At 35.2% G+C, this 17,185-nt stretch overlaps 1 protein-coding gene across 1 annotated transcript in view; it reads right to left on the bottom strand.

The window, feature by feature from the left end:
- The window catches only part of LOC140433115 (uncharacterized), a 60,241-nt gene that overhangs the window by 33,774 nt on the left and 9,282 nt on the right, over positions 1-17,185 (bottom strand). The window contains 3 exon segments of the mRNA XM_072521168.1: positions 7,498-7,639; positions 16,537-16,666; positions 16,965-17,134. Of these exon segments, the coding sequence (XP_072377269.1) occupies positions 7,498-7,639; positions 16,537-16,666; positions 16,965-17,134 (442 nt within the window).

Below are 17,185 nucleotides of genomic sequence, written 5' to 3'. Positions count from 1 at the left end.
TTAGTTGTGGGAAAAAACACTGAAATGATATTAAATGGAAAAGAAATCAAGGGAGTACATAAGTTGATAGACCTACATGTATACAGGGTCGATCCCGATATGACTGCGGAAAATATGAGGGAACTTATGAAGACTACATTTCCCGAAGTAGAGGTAGAATCCCTAAAATCAAAGCATCCTGATATTTACAGTTCATTTAAAGTTACAATTTTTAATAACAATTTTAAAGAAGCTATGTCTCCTAAAATATGGCCATGTGGAGCTCACGTACAACGTTTTTTTCACGTAACACCCAGAAAGCCGCAAGAGATGTAGATAAAAGTGTACGAATAGAATCAGCGGTAGTGCAAAAGAATATAGGAAACACCTGTTTTTGTGAAAGTGATATGATAAGTTCTGATAAACAAAAGTTGGTAGTAAATCCTGACCAAACCAGTTTGGTAAGCATTTTTCATATAAATACACAAAGTTTATTAAATAAAATTGATCAACTTAACATTTTTTTAAAAGATAAAACTTACAATATTTTGTGCTTTTCTGAACATTGGCTTAGAGAATCTGAATTAACAACAGTGATAATTGACAGATACTTTTTATCAACTTGTTACTGTAGAAAAAATAGAGAACATGGGGGTGTTGCTATTTTCTGCGATGGCAAAATATCTACACGTCCAGTTTCTTTAAATGATATATCTTGTGAATATGAAGGTGAATTTTGTGCTTTGGAAATTATAGATATAAAAACTATTCTAGTATCAGTGTATAGAACAGGTAACGCAGATTTCCAAATTTTCTTAGGCCTATTTGAAAAATTATTAATATTCTGTTCTAATAATTATGTTCAAACAATTATAATTGGGGATTTTAATATTGATTTCAAAGGCACTTCAAATGAATTAAAATATTTTTCCGATCTAATTTCTTCTTTTGGTTTAACTATGAGGATTGATGAATTTACAAGAATCACTGCTACATCAGCAAGTTGTTTAGATAATATTTTAACAAATATAGATAATGAAATAGTTGGGTGTGGTGTTGTAGACCCATGCCTTGCTGATCATTGTGCTCAATTCCTGAATTTAAAAATAAAATCTGATCAAATTGACAATGATAGGATATTCAGAAGACACATAACATGTAAAGGCACCCAAATGTTAAAACAATCACTAAAATCTGTGGATTGGTCGTTAATAAACAATTCAATAACAGCAACGGAATTAGCTGAGTTCATAATTGACACATATGTAAAATTAACTGAAGTTTGCTTTCCAGTAAAAAAGTCAAGAATTCATTTTGAGGCACCTGTTTCTTGGTTTGACGATGAACTAAGGAAAATGCGAGTAAACCTTTCGAAGATAAAAATTACTGCTAACCTTACTAGTGATTACACTCTGTATAATCAATTCAAAAAACACTATCAATTAACAATATCAATAAAGAAAAAACTGGCATATGAGCAGTTTTTCTTAAAATCTGATAATATATCTCGAGATTCTTGGAAAGTCATCAATTATCATAGGAATAAAACTCAAAATAAAAAAGTAACTTCATGTAATATTTCATCAAACGAGTTTAATAATTACTTTACTTCGGTAGCGGGAAATATATTGAACTCGTTGGATGAGACAGATGAAAATGATGCCATGAATTTTTTGGAGGGAATATACTCCCCTTGCCACTCGTTGTTTTTAACACCTGTTAGTGATACTGAAGTTAGGAATACATTATACAGCTTGAAAAACTCAAAATGCACTGATTTTTACTTCTTAAATAAACAATTAGTGATAGAAACTCTGGATATTATTATTGATAAACTGGTCATACTTTATAATCTTTGCCTTATCGAAGGAATTTTTCCCGATGTATTAAAAGTAACAAAAGTGTTACCGCTACTCAAAAAAGGATCTCCAGAAGAAATTGAAAATTATCGCCCTATTTCTATTATTCCCATTCTTGGTAAAATTTTTGAAAGTATTTTGAATAACCGCTTAATAGAGTACATAGAAAAGTACAAAATACTTCATTGTAATCAATATGGTTTCAGAAAAAAATGCAGCACTACTCAAGCAATTCAGGAAATTGTAAGGGAAGTAGTTGATGGCCTAGAGAGAGGTCACTTCGTGTCTTTAACATTGTGTGACTTATCTAAGGCTTTTGATTGTGTCTCACACACTTTACTTTTAGACAAAATGCACAAATATGGCATAAGGGGAAATGCTCTTAATTTATTTCGATCGTATTTAATAAACAGAAAACAGGCCGTTTTTTTAAATAATAACTACTCCAATTTTCACAATGTTGAACATGGAGTTCCCCAAGGGTCTATATTAGGACCTACATTTTTTCTTCTATATCTCAACGATATATTTCATTATACCCACCCCTTAAGGTGTATATGTTTTGCAGATGATACAACCGTTATTAGTACCGACCAGAATCAATATAATTTAAATAACAAAATAGGAAACGATGTGCTTAAAATTAAAAACTGGTTTACACATAATAAACTAAAACTAAACGAGGATAAAAATCAAAATATAGTTTTCAGTTCAGATCGAAGACACATTTTTGGATATAGCATCAAATTGTTAGGGATTTTTATGGATGACAACTTAGATTGGGGCATCCATATAGACAAATTAAGTTCTAAACTCGCCAGTACAATATTTGTAATGCGTAACCTGGTTTATTTGGTACCTAAAAGTACCCTTAAAATGTGTTACTTTTCATTGTTTCATAGTCATATACAATATGGAATAGCTGTTTGGGGCAACTCTGGTCATGCCGACAGAATATTTAAATTACAAAAGAAGGTGGTGAGGATACTTGCTGGAGCGGATTTAAGGGATCATTGTAAACCATTATTTTTGAACATGGGTATTATGCCTCTACCTTCGCTTTATATGTATGCAACACTGTTGGAAATTCACGATAATAAAAATAAGTTTACTATAAACTCCCAATTACATGATCATCTAACAAGATCGAGGGATTTAATTAGGTCACAACGATTCAGACTATCAAAGAGCACAAAGAATTCAATTGATATTCACTTGTATAACTATCTGCCTAACGAAATAAAAATTCTGTCTCCACCACTGTTTAAAAATAGGATCAGAAAGCATTTTTTAACATATTGTTTTTACTCAAAGACAGAATACCTCAATACACCTTTATAACGTGTACCCAGTTTGGTCAGAATACTGTCGATTTACTATCTACATATCACATTGTATTATTGCTATTAAAATGTACTAAGTTTTATGTATTAGTTTATTTAGTCATCGATTCGGGAATATTCTTAATTATTTGCACATTTTTGTTACTTCCATATTTCAAAGATTTTTTATGTGACAGTTTAGGTTTGTTTTTTTTTTTTTGGTTAGAGATTTTTTTATCTTAAATTTTTAATTCTAATTCTTCTGCTAATACTTACATATGTATATTACTTTAGCCAATATGGTTAAGTTAATTTTAAGTTTACATTATTATATCTTTTATTGTATTTTTTATACGGACTTCAAACTTTATGTAAAGTGGTCAATAAACGTTCTATCTATCTATCTATCATAGGTCTGGCCACGTTTTGGGACCCTTAATTATATTAAAATTTAAGAAAAACATATTAAAAATCAGTTAAAAAATCCCTATAAAAGAGTATTATATTCCCCTTATTCCATCTGTTATCCTTTAGTCGAATAATACGGTCTGTAATTTCTAAATATGTTTTGACTGATATTGTGTAACACCTCTCACTTCTATTCCTAAAACTTTTTATATTTTTCACAAATTTTACCCTTTCTGAAATCGTAGGCTTCCACGGCCAGAGTCAGAATTATAGTTTATTCGTCTTCCGGGTTTGGACCGTGTCATTTGTGAGTGACCCAAAAGTGGGTTCATCTCGACGTTTCGCTACAATTGTATGTAGCTTCTTCAGGAGAACAAAAAAGAAAAAGAAACAAAAGAAAGGAAGATGGGTAGTTAGCAACGGTAACTCAGTTACTCAACGCAACCAGAGGCGAATACTAACTACCAAGATGGGCATTTGGTCACAGTAACTCAACTACTCAACGCAGCCAGAGGTGAAAACCAAATGCCAGGACAGGGATTCACGTCCAACAGCTCAGAACACTAACGCGTCGAGAGGCAGGGAGTGAATCCGACGATTACTCCGCTACCGCTCTATTTATAGTCGCGGTGACCTGTCGTGTCGGGACGTATCGGCACACTCCGTGGCGCGAACGTCAAGAAGCGCGCGCTGGCCAATCATGTGGCTGCATTGTGGTAGCGGGACCGGACGGCGGCTCTAGACTGGGATTCCAGATGGGAGACAAGTAGTATCCTTCCTCTCGATTGATATTATGTGGATTTTTTCGGATCTCTAGAGATTCGCGGATTTTCCTGGAATAAAAGAAGGGGCTCTTAGAAATAATATGGGTTTTTTCGAACAATATGGAATGACCGGTTTCTTGGCAGTGTTCTGCAACTGCAGAATGGGAGAAAAGACCTGATCGAATGCATCTTTGATGCTCTTGAATCCGAGTTTTGACGGAGCGACCAGTTTCGCCAATATACACTTGTCCACATGAACAAGGAATAGAATAGACACCACAGGAAGATAGGGGCGGTAATGGGTCCTTAGGAGAGGGTAGATATTGTGAGATTTTCTTGGGTGGTCGAAAGGTAGTCCTGATACCTTCTTTGCGAAGAATTTTGCCAATCCTATCAGTGACACTTCGAATATACGGAAGAAAAGCCACAGGAGTATTACCCGAAGATTCTGAATTTGTCGTCCTAGGGTGTAAAGGGGGATGTAGATGTCGGTGTGTAATATTTTGAATTGTGGACTTGGAGTAACCGTTGGCGACAAGGGTTTTTTGCAGATGGCCAAGTTCTTCTCTAAGGTTGTCAGGTTCAGAAATCGAAATGGCCCGATGGATGAGAGAGTTGATCACAGAATTCTTTTGGGCAGGATGGTGGTGTGATGAAGCATGTAGGTAACGATTCGTGTGCGTCTTTTTTCTATAAACAGAGTGACCCAATCGGCCATTGGGCTTGGAGGTGACTAACACATCGAGAAAGGGAAGGGACCGATTATTTTCTACTTCCATTGTGAATTTTATACTCGGATGTTGTGAGTTAAGATGATCTAGGAAGGGAGAAAGGGTATGTTGACCATGGGGCCAGATGATAAATGTATCATCAACGTAGCGGAACCAGACTTTAGGTTTTAAGGGGTAAGATTCTAGGGCTAAAGACTCAAAGGCTTCCATGAAAATGTCAGCAATGACAGGGGAAAGGGGAGAACCCATTGGTGTTCCAGATATTTGTTTGTAGAAATTGCCTCTAAAAGAAAAATATGTTGAAAGGAGGCATTTTTCCGCAAGATCTGCCAAAACCAAAGACTTGTTATCATTGGTCAAGTGATCTCGCAGAACAACTAGAGAGTCATGTATGGGAATATTGGTAAATAGGGATGATACATCGAAACTGACGAGAATGTCTTGGGGATCGACCGTAAGGGAGGAGATTAAGGTGATGAAATGTGTGGAATTTCGGACATAAGAAGAGGTACGACCAGTATAGGTCTTAAACTGATTCGACAAGTTTAAGACCTATACTGGTCGTACCTCTTCTTATGTCCGAAATTCCACACATTTCATCACCTTAATCTCCTCCCTTACGGTCGATCCCCAAGACATTCTCGTCAGTTTCGATGTATCATCCCTATTTACCAATATTCCCATACATGACTCTCTAGTTGTTCTGCGAGATCACTTGACCAATGATAACAAGTCTTTGGTTTTGGCAGATCTTGCGGAAAAATGCCTCCTTTCAACATATTTTTCTTTTAGAGGCAATTTCTACAAACAAATATCTGGAACACCAATGGGTTCTCCCCTTTCCCCTGTCATTGCTGACATTTTCATGGAAGCCTTTGAGTCTTTAGCCCTAGAATCTTACCCCTTAAAACCTAAAGTCTGGTTCCGCTACGTTGATGATACATTTATCATCTGGCCCCATGGTCAACATACCCTTTCTCCCTTCCTAGATCATCTTAACTCACAACATCCGAGTATAAAATTCACAATGGAAGTAGAAAATAATCGGTCCCTTCCCTTTCTCGATGTGTTAGTCACCTCCAAGCCCAATGGCCGATTGGGTCACTCTGTTTATAGAAAAAAGACGCACACGAATCGTTACCTACATGCTTCATCACACCACCATCCTGCCCAAAAGAATTCTGTGATCAACTCTCTCATCCATCGGGCCATTTCGATTTCTGAACCTGACAACCTTAGAGAAGAACTTGGCCATCTGCAAAAAACCCTTGTCGCCAACGGTTACTCCAAGTCCACAATTCAAAATATTACACACCGACATCTACATCCCCCTTTACACCCTAGGACGACAAATTCAGAATCTTCGGGTAATACTCCTGTGGCTTTTCTTCCGTATATTCGAAGTGTCACTGATAGGATTGGCAAAATTCTTCGCAAAGAAGGTATCAGGACTACCTTTCGACCACCCAAGAAAATCTCACAATATCTACCCTCTCCTAAGGACCCATTACCGCCCCTATCTTCCTGTGGTGTCTATTCTATTCCTTGTTCATGTGGACAAGTGTATATTGGCGAAACTGGTCGCTCCGTCAAAACTCGGATTCAAGAGCATCAAAGATGCATTCGATCAGGTCTTTTCTCCCATTCTGCAGTTGCAGAACACTGCCAAGAAACCGGTCATTCCATATTGTTCGAAAAAACCCATATTATTTCTAAGAGCCCCTTCTTTTATTCCAGGAAAATCCGCGAATCTCTAGAGATCCGAAAAAATCCACATAATATCAATCGAGAGGAAGGATACTACTTGTCTCCCATCTGGAATCCCAGTCTAGAGCCGCCGTCCGGTCCCGCTACCACAATGCAGCCACATGATTGGCCAGCGCGCGCTTCTTGACGTTCGCGCCACGGAGTGTGCCGATACGTCCCGACACGACAGGTCACCGCGACTATAAATAGAGCGGTAGCGGAGTAATCGTCGGATTCACTCCCTGCCTCTCGACGCGTTAGTGTTCTGAGCTGTTGGACGTGAATCCCTGTCCTGGCATTTGGTTTTCACCTCTGGCTGCGTTGAGTAGTTGAGTTACTGTGACCAAATGCCCATCTTGGTAGTTAGTATTCGCCTCTGGTTGCGTTGAGTAACTGAGTTACCGTTGCTAACTACCCATCTTCCTTTCTTTTGTTTCTTTTCTTTTTTGTTCTCCTGAAGAAGCTACATACAATTGTAGCGAAACGTCGAGATGAACCCACTTTTGGGTCACTCACAAATGACACGGTCCAAACCCGGAAGACGAATAAACTATAATTTTTACCCTTTCTATATAACTTTTCCTTGTCACTGATATTTCGTCTTTAAAATCTTAATAATATATGCCAATGAGCATCACCAAAACAACATAAAAGAAACACCAAGCAACAAATTTAACAAAATACTTACAAAGATTTTGCAAAATTTGTAAATAAGGTGAGAAAACGTTCACTGGCCAAAACGTCTCCTTTAGGATATGTATTCAAGTTAGAGTTGTTGAGTGAAACCCAAATGTAATTGTTGTCATCTGAATGTGCTACTTTGTAGGCACCTAGAATAAATTTAGTTATTATTAATAAAAGTTTGAAATGGATAGATAATAAATACAAAAGTTTACGACAACCAAGATATTTTTACTACGAACACACACAAAAAATTTTTAAAGAAAAACTAAAAAATATTATTCAAACTTAACCCTTTGTTGCCCGACGGTACTTTAAAGTACCACAGATTTTGAACGCGTGTATATTGTACATATATTTGTTTCGCTTCTGCCTGACGGTACACAGGAGTCCAATGTATTTTCCTATTTTCTCCCTCTCAGGTGCAGCGCATGTGCAGAAGTAATATTAGCATTCATATTTCATCAGTTATGTTCTGAAGTGCATGGTGTGAGGTTAGTTTCAAACTAGTCCTAACTGTTATCGTGTATTCGACATTTCGCAAGAAAAGGTAAGCTCTAATTGTATATATATAATGTAAATTGGTATATCTAGTATGCACAGAAAACAAATATTCTGTATTTAGAAAGAGGTTTAGCTAAGAAAACCTTATTTGTTTCAGAGTCCACAAAAGTACCGTCAGGAATATGGAGCATAAAAAAATAAAATGGTTTTACAACAAACCTCTTTCTGAAACAGAATTGCAAGACATCGCCAATGAAATTATGGCAGGTGATGACTTACCCTTAGATAATAATTTTGATACTGATATAGAGGAAAGTGATAACGATAGTGACACTGACTTCGATTCACTATTTCCAAGTACATTTAAAAATAATTTCAAAAGAAATGGTGATGAGAAAAAAGTGAATATTTTACAAGATATTAGACTGCCTCCGAACATTTCAAGTGAAGTGAATGATAAAGATAATACCACAGAGTCTAGTTCTTTATATCCACATACACTTGAAAATAAATTGGATGGTAATAATGATGAGAAGCAGGATAAGGTTTACAAGATATTGGATTCTCTCCAACCGTTTCAACTGAGTCAGTCACTATCACTACTGTATCGTTGGAAGCGTGCACTTCAAGAAAATCTTGTGAACAAAACACTGCGACTATAAACAGAAAGCTGCGTTTGTCAAAAGTTGAAGTAGAAGAGTCTGCTAATAATGAAGTTCAAGAACAACCTGCTCGTAGATGGAAGAAGTGTAGTGTTAAAACCAAAATATCGACAAAAAGCGATATCACTTACCAAAGTAATTTGTACGCTGTCCAGAGAAATATACAACTAGATCTCACGGAAAAGTAGCTCCTCAGTTTCATTGGCATCAATTTCTTCATAGCCTATCACCAACTGCCGAACTGGAAACATTACTGAAATGGAAGTCCCGATTTAGGCATTCCTCTAGTTACTAATGCAATGTCACGTAATCGCTTTGAGAAAATTTTGGCAAATATTCATTGCAACAATAACTTGGAAATTCCAAAAAATAACACAGACAAGCTATATAAATTACGTCTAGTTCTGGAAAAACTCAACCAGAATTTTCAAACTCTTTACAAAACAACAAGAAGGGTCGCTGTTGATGAAAGTATGATACGTTTCAAGGGTAGGTCGACCCTAAAACAATATAATCCCCAGAAGCCTATAAAACGAGGATATAAAATCTGGTGCTTAGCTGACCAAAAAGGATATATTTCAAATTTTGATGTGTATCAAGGCAATAATGAACAACTGCAAAATGAATTTAGACGCCATGGATTAGGAGAACGTGTTGTGTTGTCATTAACAAAACCACATTAGGGCAAAAATAAAATCATCTATTTCGATAATTACTTCACATCAATACCGTTACTGGAAAAACTACGACTTGAGAATACTTTAGCATGTGGAACAATTCGCAGTAATAGAAAGGATTTTCCTAAGACTTTAGCTGAAGATAAAACTCTTAAAAGGGGAGACTTTCACTATAGATATTCCAACACAAACATAGGTATTTTCAAATGGAATGACAATACAATCGTGAATTTTGCAACTAACTTCCACGGAACCGAGCTGACATCAGTCAAAAGAACTAATAAAGATGACAAAATCTGACATAAGTTGTCCAGTAGTTGTGGAGGATTATAATCGTCACATGGGTGGGGTAGATCACCGTTTATTTTGGGGATTTTTAGATATTGCATTTATAAATTCATATATCATACACTGTGACCTTATTGAAAAGATGACCACGTTTGAGTTTCGAAGGTCAGTCTCTCAAGGATTATTGAATGTGAACAAATGTGAATCAAAGAAGAGAAACTCAATCTTGAAACCATTACAGAAGCATACATTTTAAATGACATTTCACATAGGCATTCAATGTATGGAAAGAGAATTTTCTTTTCAATGTCTTATCTAGAACGGAAATGTCTATGTCACAAAGAGGAAGAAGAATATCTAGATTTTTTTGTGTACGATATCTATTTTGTCCTTTTGACTTGTACTTTTGAAAACACAGTTTACGTTTCGTACTATCTAAATCAGAAGCGAAATACAACTTAATACTCTTGTTTCGCAAGACCATTTCTGAAACTAAATTGTGTTTGGAGAATAACTCCTGTGGAAGAGATTGCTACCAAAATATCTAAGGAAAAATATCTTAACTTCTCACCCAAATACGAGACATATTTATTATTTCATATTCGTTATAGACCGTCTGATTATGCAGGGAAAGATCCAAGGAAAGAGAAGCATAGGGAGGCGTAGAATGTCATGGCTGCGCAACCTGAGAGAGTGGTACGGATGTACATCAAATGAACTTTTCAGAGCAGCCGTCTCAAAAGTCCGAAAAACTATGATGATTGCCGACCTCCGCCGCGGAGATGGCATTTGAAGAAGAAGAAGATAGACCGTCCGATTTTCGACGAAGTTCAACCACGATTTTGTCCCTATGCCTTTGAAAATTCTGAAAGATAACATCAAGAAGAGTAGTTGGGGTTTACTGGAAAAATTTGCATGAAAATTGAATTTTCTTTTGAAAAACAAAAACCTTCTTTTGTAAAAAAATCCTCCCTTATTCTATTTTACTATCATCTATACCAACCACTTCTTCATAGATTTTAAAAGCGCTTATGACAGTGTAGTCAGAGTGTACTCATCTACTTTTTGCTATATACAAAAGTTGTCTGCCTATTTTTAATTCGTTAAATATAAATAACAAAGATCATTGAAGGTACTGCGTCATGCGCCAATGTTTTTCTTTTATTTCCTTTTACAATAACATTATCTTCAAAATGCAGTTCAAAAATCCTATAATTATAAAGTAAATCCATTTTGAATAACAAATCTTCTCGTCTGCAAGCTTCTATCCACACATTGGCACCACAAATTTTTAACAGAAAAAATTTTAAACAAAGAACTTTTTCTGTATTTATAAATAATACTTTATTACTTACAACTATAAGAGTATTAGTATATTCTAAGTATATTGTAAGTAATGAAATATTTAACTTTTGTCAATATCTAATCTTAATAAATTTACAGTTTTCTCCTAAATCACAAAAATGTCACTAAATATTGAGATATGCAACAAATAAAGTTTTAATATTTTTTATTTGTAATTCCCATTTAAAACTCCTAAATATTTTATGTACTTTGATCCATATATTTGATCTTTTTTATTTATATTTAACGAATTAAAAATTGGCAGACAACTTTTGTATATAGCAAAAAGTAGATGAGTACCTATTTAGTTTTTTCATAATTTAATGTAAGTTTGTTTATTTGCAACCATGTTTTTGCAATTTTGAAGTTTTGTTCTGTTGTAATTTTAAGATTTTCCCAATTATCGGTCTAGTTATGTTTCCAACAATTTTTAGTTTGAGCATTTTAGTAATTTCTTTGTTTCGTTTAAGAGCGTAGGCGCAAAATTTCAGGCCAATGCTTTTTAACATTTTTTTGGAATCCTGAGAAAGCTAACAAATATTTTTGAAAAATTTAAACACAGAATGAAAGATTACATTATTACCGAGGGCCGAAAGTCCCTTAGAATAAACAAAAAGTTTTTTTGAATGAGATATTTGAAATTAAAAATCACACTAAATTTTCTCTTTTTTTTTTACCCCTGTAACTTATTAAAATAAACATTATAGAAGTTTTCGAAGACTTTTGGCCCTCAGTAATAGTGTGGTCTTTCATTCTGCGTTTAAATTTTTCAAAAATACTTATTAGTTTTTTTAAGATTCGAAAAAAATGAATACATTTAAAAAACATTTGCCCGAAATTTTGCGACTACTCTCTTAAATTAAATATTCTCGTGTATAAAACCCTCTATATATTATTATTTCCTAAAAATACTATATTCGTATTGTTGTCTTCGAGCGCGCTGACACCCGGCAACCATCTGTTGATTTTTTGACCTGACCCTTCGGAGACTTGCGTCTTTCAATAAAAGAAATAGCACTGACACCAAATTTAATGTTTTAATTTTGAACTATCCCTTGGCAGACCAAAGTTTATTTTTTATAGCTCGGACAGATACGTCGGCGTCGGCTTACTGTTCGAAAGTCAAACCAATACTATTATGTAATAACTAATAATAATTACAAAGCAATAGTAATTACCTGTTATTATTCTTAGGAAATCTAAATAAACTTATTCCTTTTCCTGTCACAGATGAACATCCGCGAATCGCACAAATATATCCAGACATTTTAAATATAAATTAAACTTTTAACTATAAACTATAACTATAAACTTATATATTTAACTATAACCTTTTAACTATAAATAAATTATATAAATGGTCAAATGCACTTGCTGTGTCGAGTATTTACCATAGACGCCTACGGACTATCGAAAACAACCAGAATTAAAGAATAAGCACGTGTTTTTGACAGTTAAACAACCAGAATCGGGCATGCGTATACAAAAATGGTACACGCTTTTGGACCGTTGCGTCGCTTCTATGTGTGTTCGGTTATTCTATGGTCAAGGTACAAAACTGAGTGCCAAGGTCTTTTCAAACACATAGTGGATTATGCCAGGGAGACAGTCTATCGTGCATATTGTTTAAAATCGCGCTAGAAAGAGCCATAGAGAAATCGGGCATAATAACGAGAGGTACGATCATCAGTAGAAGTGTACAGATATTGGCCTACGCAGATGACATTGACATAGTAACACGGACAAAAAGAGACCTTATACAGGCTTCTGAAACATTAAAAAAATCCGCGAAGACAATGAAAGGTATGAAGAAAGAAATACATGAAGGTCACGAACAGCACACAAATAGCGGCACCACAAGATCTGGTGACAGAAGCACACACATTTGAAGGGGTCTCGGAGTTTATATATCTTGGAACACAACTAAATAACAGCAACCTAGTAAGCGTAGAAAGTAAGAGAAGAATATACCTGGCGAACAGAGCTTACTTTGGACTAAAGCAGCTCTTAACATCACACATAATTAGCAGAAAAACCAAGATACTAATATATGAAACTGTTATTAAACCTGTCCTGACATACGCGTTAGAGACATGGACTATGGTTTTATAGCGACAAAGAACTGTTATGCCGTTTTGAAAGAAGAATACTTAGGCACATATACGGAGGAGTACAAGAAAGCGGGATATGGCACAGGCGTTACAATTTTGAGTTATATCAATGCTATGAAAAATGCAACATCGTCCGGTCTATTAAAATTAATAGATTAAGGTGGCTAGAACATCTTGAAAGAATGGACACTGGAGACCCCCAAAGACAGACATTATATCAAGAACCAGTAGGAACCAGGAAGAGAGGCAGGCCAAGATCTAGATTTAAAACTCAAGTCGAAGATGATTTGAGGAATCTAGGGGTCAGAAATTGGAAAGCCAGGGCGAAAGACAGAGGGGAATGGAGACTAATTCTTGAACAGGCCAAGACCCACACAGGGTCGTAGAGCCAAAGATGATAATAATGACTTTTGAAAACACAGTTTACGTTTTGTGCTATCTAAATCAGAAACTACTTAATACTCTTGTTTCGCAAGACCATTTCTAAAACTAAATTGTTTTTGGAGAATAACTTGTTTGTTTGAATTGTTTGTCCCTATGTGTTTGAAAATTCTGAAAGATAACATAAAGAAGAGTAGTTGGGGTTTACTGGAAAAATTTGCATAAAAATTGAATTTTCTTTTGAAAAAAAAACCTTCTTTTGTAAAAATTCCTCCCTTATTCGATTTTACAATCATCCAGGGTACTAGTGTCCTAAGAGTGTTAATTATGTCCTAAATTTATAATATTCTTTCTTCTTGTAGTACCGTCTCCTATCGGAGGTTGGCTACCATCACAGCAATCTTTACTTTGTTGGCTGCAGCTCTGAACAACTGTATTGAACTGCACCCATACCACTCCCTTAAATTTCGCAACCAGGAAATCCTCCTACGTCCCACATTTCTCTTTCCCGAGATTTTTCCTTGGATTATGAGTCTAAGCAGAGAGTACTTCTTTCCTCTCATTATGTGTCCCAGATATTCCAGTTTTTTCGTTTGTATGGTTTTTATGACTTCGCATTCCTTCCCCATCTTCAGCAGAACATCTTGATTTGTTACTCTTTCTGTCCATGGTATTTTTCACATTCTCCTGTAACACCACATCTCGAATGCCTTAATGTTTTTGATGTTTATCTTTTTCAATGTCCAGGCTTACATGCCGTACAGCAGAACGGAGAAAACATAGCACCTTAACATTCTCGTTTTTAGTTTATATTTATATCCCGGCTGCATAGGAACTTTTTCATTTTGACAAACGATTGTCTCGCTATCTCTATTCGCCTTTTGATTTCTCTTGTCTGGTCATTAGTATCAGTGAAGCAAACTCCTAAATATTTGTAGGACGTAAATTTCTTTCAACTGGCTGATTATTTATGGTTAAATTCACATCGGTGTATAGCTTCTTTGTTACAATCATGAATTTAAGCCTTTTTGATGTTCAGTTTTAGACCATACTTATTGGTATGTGTGTTTATGTTTTCCATCAAAAACTGTAAATTTGCTAGGTTATCTGTTACTATTATAATATTAATAGATCAATATCAGTGGTTTTTTTCTTCCATTTACTTGAAAGTTTATTATTTTTCACAATAAGAAACCCTGCAAAAAAGACATAACGACAGGTCGTCTAAATGAAAAATTTTACCTCGGAAAAGTTGTGGAAAATTAAAAAAAATCGATTTTCAGAAAAATGCATTCTGGTTCTACTCTACATTTCTTTTTTTTTTTGGTTTTTTCAAATGACATTTTCAGGACACGAAAAGCATAAGGGATCTATTGATATAATTTACACAGGTCTAAGCCCATCTTTTGAGGAATTTCTTGGTGGGTATTAACGTGGATTCAGACTTGGATGGTTAGCAATATATACTCGTTTTTATCGTTCTTGGAGTGTGCCTGAAATAAGCTACTACGGAATTTTTAATATTCGTCTCTCTCTGATACACAGATGCGTAATTCAATTGTGCGAGTCACGTTCGTCATGGTAAAGTGCGATTAGAAGGGAATGAAGAGACCACTCACGTCTCCCAGTTTTGTAGCAATAACACCGATGCGTTTGGCGACCATGTATTGTCTCCAAACGACTGTATTTTTTGAGGCATTATATGAGAAATTTTTTAAGTCCAAGCCCACTTCAGTTCGTTTTTTTAGATGAAACATGGATATTCCTAAAAGGGGTATATAAACGTACTTGACGAAATCGAAAAGTGCAGACTATCATGATTCTATGGATAAAGAGTCTTTTAAAAAGTGGGTCTCCGAAAAGCTGATACCAATGTTGGAGGAACCATCTCTAATTATTATGGATAATGCCTCATACCATAGCTCTTTAATAGAAAAGTTACCGAATGCCAGTTGGAAAAAATCGGACTTACAAGAATGGTTACGAGCGAAAAAAATAATTTTTGACGACGATTCCGGCAAGACAGAGCTATTGAGTCTTTGTCGCCAGAATAAACCACAAAATACTAGGTACGTTATAGACGAGCTACTCCAAGAACATGGGTATCAGGTTTTGAGATTGCCTCCATATCACTGTCAATATAATCCGATTGAGTTGGTCTGGGGCATTTCTAAACAATACTATGATCGTCATATTGGAGAACATGGACGTGGAGATGAAACAGTGAAAAAAGTTTGGGGCAATGCATTAGCTGAGGCAACACCTGCAATGTGGGCGAGTTGTGTTAACCATACTGAAAAATTAATTCAGGACGACTGGGCAAAAATGATCACATATGGTGAAAATTAAAGTAGGATTATCATCGATTTGGCGGAAGATTCTAATGATGAAGACAGTTCCAGTGAAGACGCTGACTGATTAGCTAATTAATCAAGGTCAGTACGTTGTAACAGTTCAGAATTCGCTACAGTGCTTAAAACTTAAAAAATCTGTATCATTTTTTAATTAAAGTGGGTTAAATAATTAACACTTTTTTGGGTATATTTCAAAATCCTTTTAAAATGTACTTGTAATGTACTGTCCTATTGTACTGCAAGCTAGAAAAATACTTCTTCGCATTTTATACGTATATTCCGTTATTAGAAATTTAATGAAAAATAATTTATAATTTTCTTTTATAACTATTATTTCGTTTGACATGCTACATTTTGCTCCGCCACTGGAGGAGGTAAACGAATCGAGCTTAGACAACCAAAGACAGATGAAACAACTTATTGCAAGTGTTTTTACACGCACACGCCAAGAACGATGAAAACGATTATACCAGATTTTCATAGTAATGTAGATCTTTGAAAAAAAACAGAGACTTTTATACCGACATCTTTCACTTGAGGATTTCAATATAGCATATTATAGCGTTGTACGAAGCAAGGTGTATGAATTAATGCAACATTTCGGAATTATTGTCAAACTGATAAGATTGGTAAGTATGACAATGTCAAAAGTCACATGTAAAAATCCAAAATAGCTGCTCTACAAATATTTTTATTCAGTTTTAATATAATATGTAACAGCTTACCCTCTATGTAAGGTCGCACTCCTGGAATGGTTCCGTAGTAAGAAAACTGGTAGAAGTAGACGTCACTAAACTGGGATTGTTTCTTGGCATGATGAATAATTGGTCTTCCAAATGACGTATCGCTAAAAAACTAAAGTAGACTGTTACTTTGTTTATATAACAATAAAATTGAATAATTCATATGTTCTTAGTAAACCAGTACTTATTTCAAGCAGAACTTCATACACGTAGGATCCAATTACATGCTCCCAAAAGGAGGCGCCGCCGAAACGGGCAAGTATGGCATACAGAATGTAGGGAATAGTTTAAACTGTATTTTTATCTATTAAGCTGTTTCATAATGCCTTTGATCTTTACTTAAATTTGTTCAAAACTTATTTTCCTTCTATCCAAATGTCAGGTATTGTAAAATAATATAAGGTACTTACCTCTACAGCATTTCCAATTTTATCTATGAATAACCCATCAGTATACACCTTTCTTATAGCAGCTCCTACAGTTTGTTTCTGGGATGCATCTTCTATATGCATATTGTCATTAACCAGCAAGGTAAGATTACTGTCCATTGAACGAGCAGTCCATTTGAATGATTCGGGATCTTAAAACATATACACTTAGTTTGGCATCAAGTAGTTAATCATAAAATGCT

The sequence above is a fragment of the Diabrotica undecimpunctata genome, chromosome 2, assembly GCF_040954645.1.
Source record: "Diabrotica undecimpunctata isolate CICGRU chromosome 2, icDiaUnde3, whole genome shotgun sequence".
NCBI lineage: Eukaryota > Metazoa > Arthropoda > Insecta > Coleoptera > Chrysomelidae > Diabrotica > Diabrotica undecimpunctata.
The sequence above is the reverse complement of the archived record's forward strand: the minus strand, read 5'-3'. Positions and strand labels throughout refer to the sequence as shown.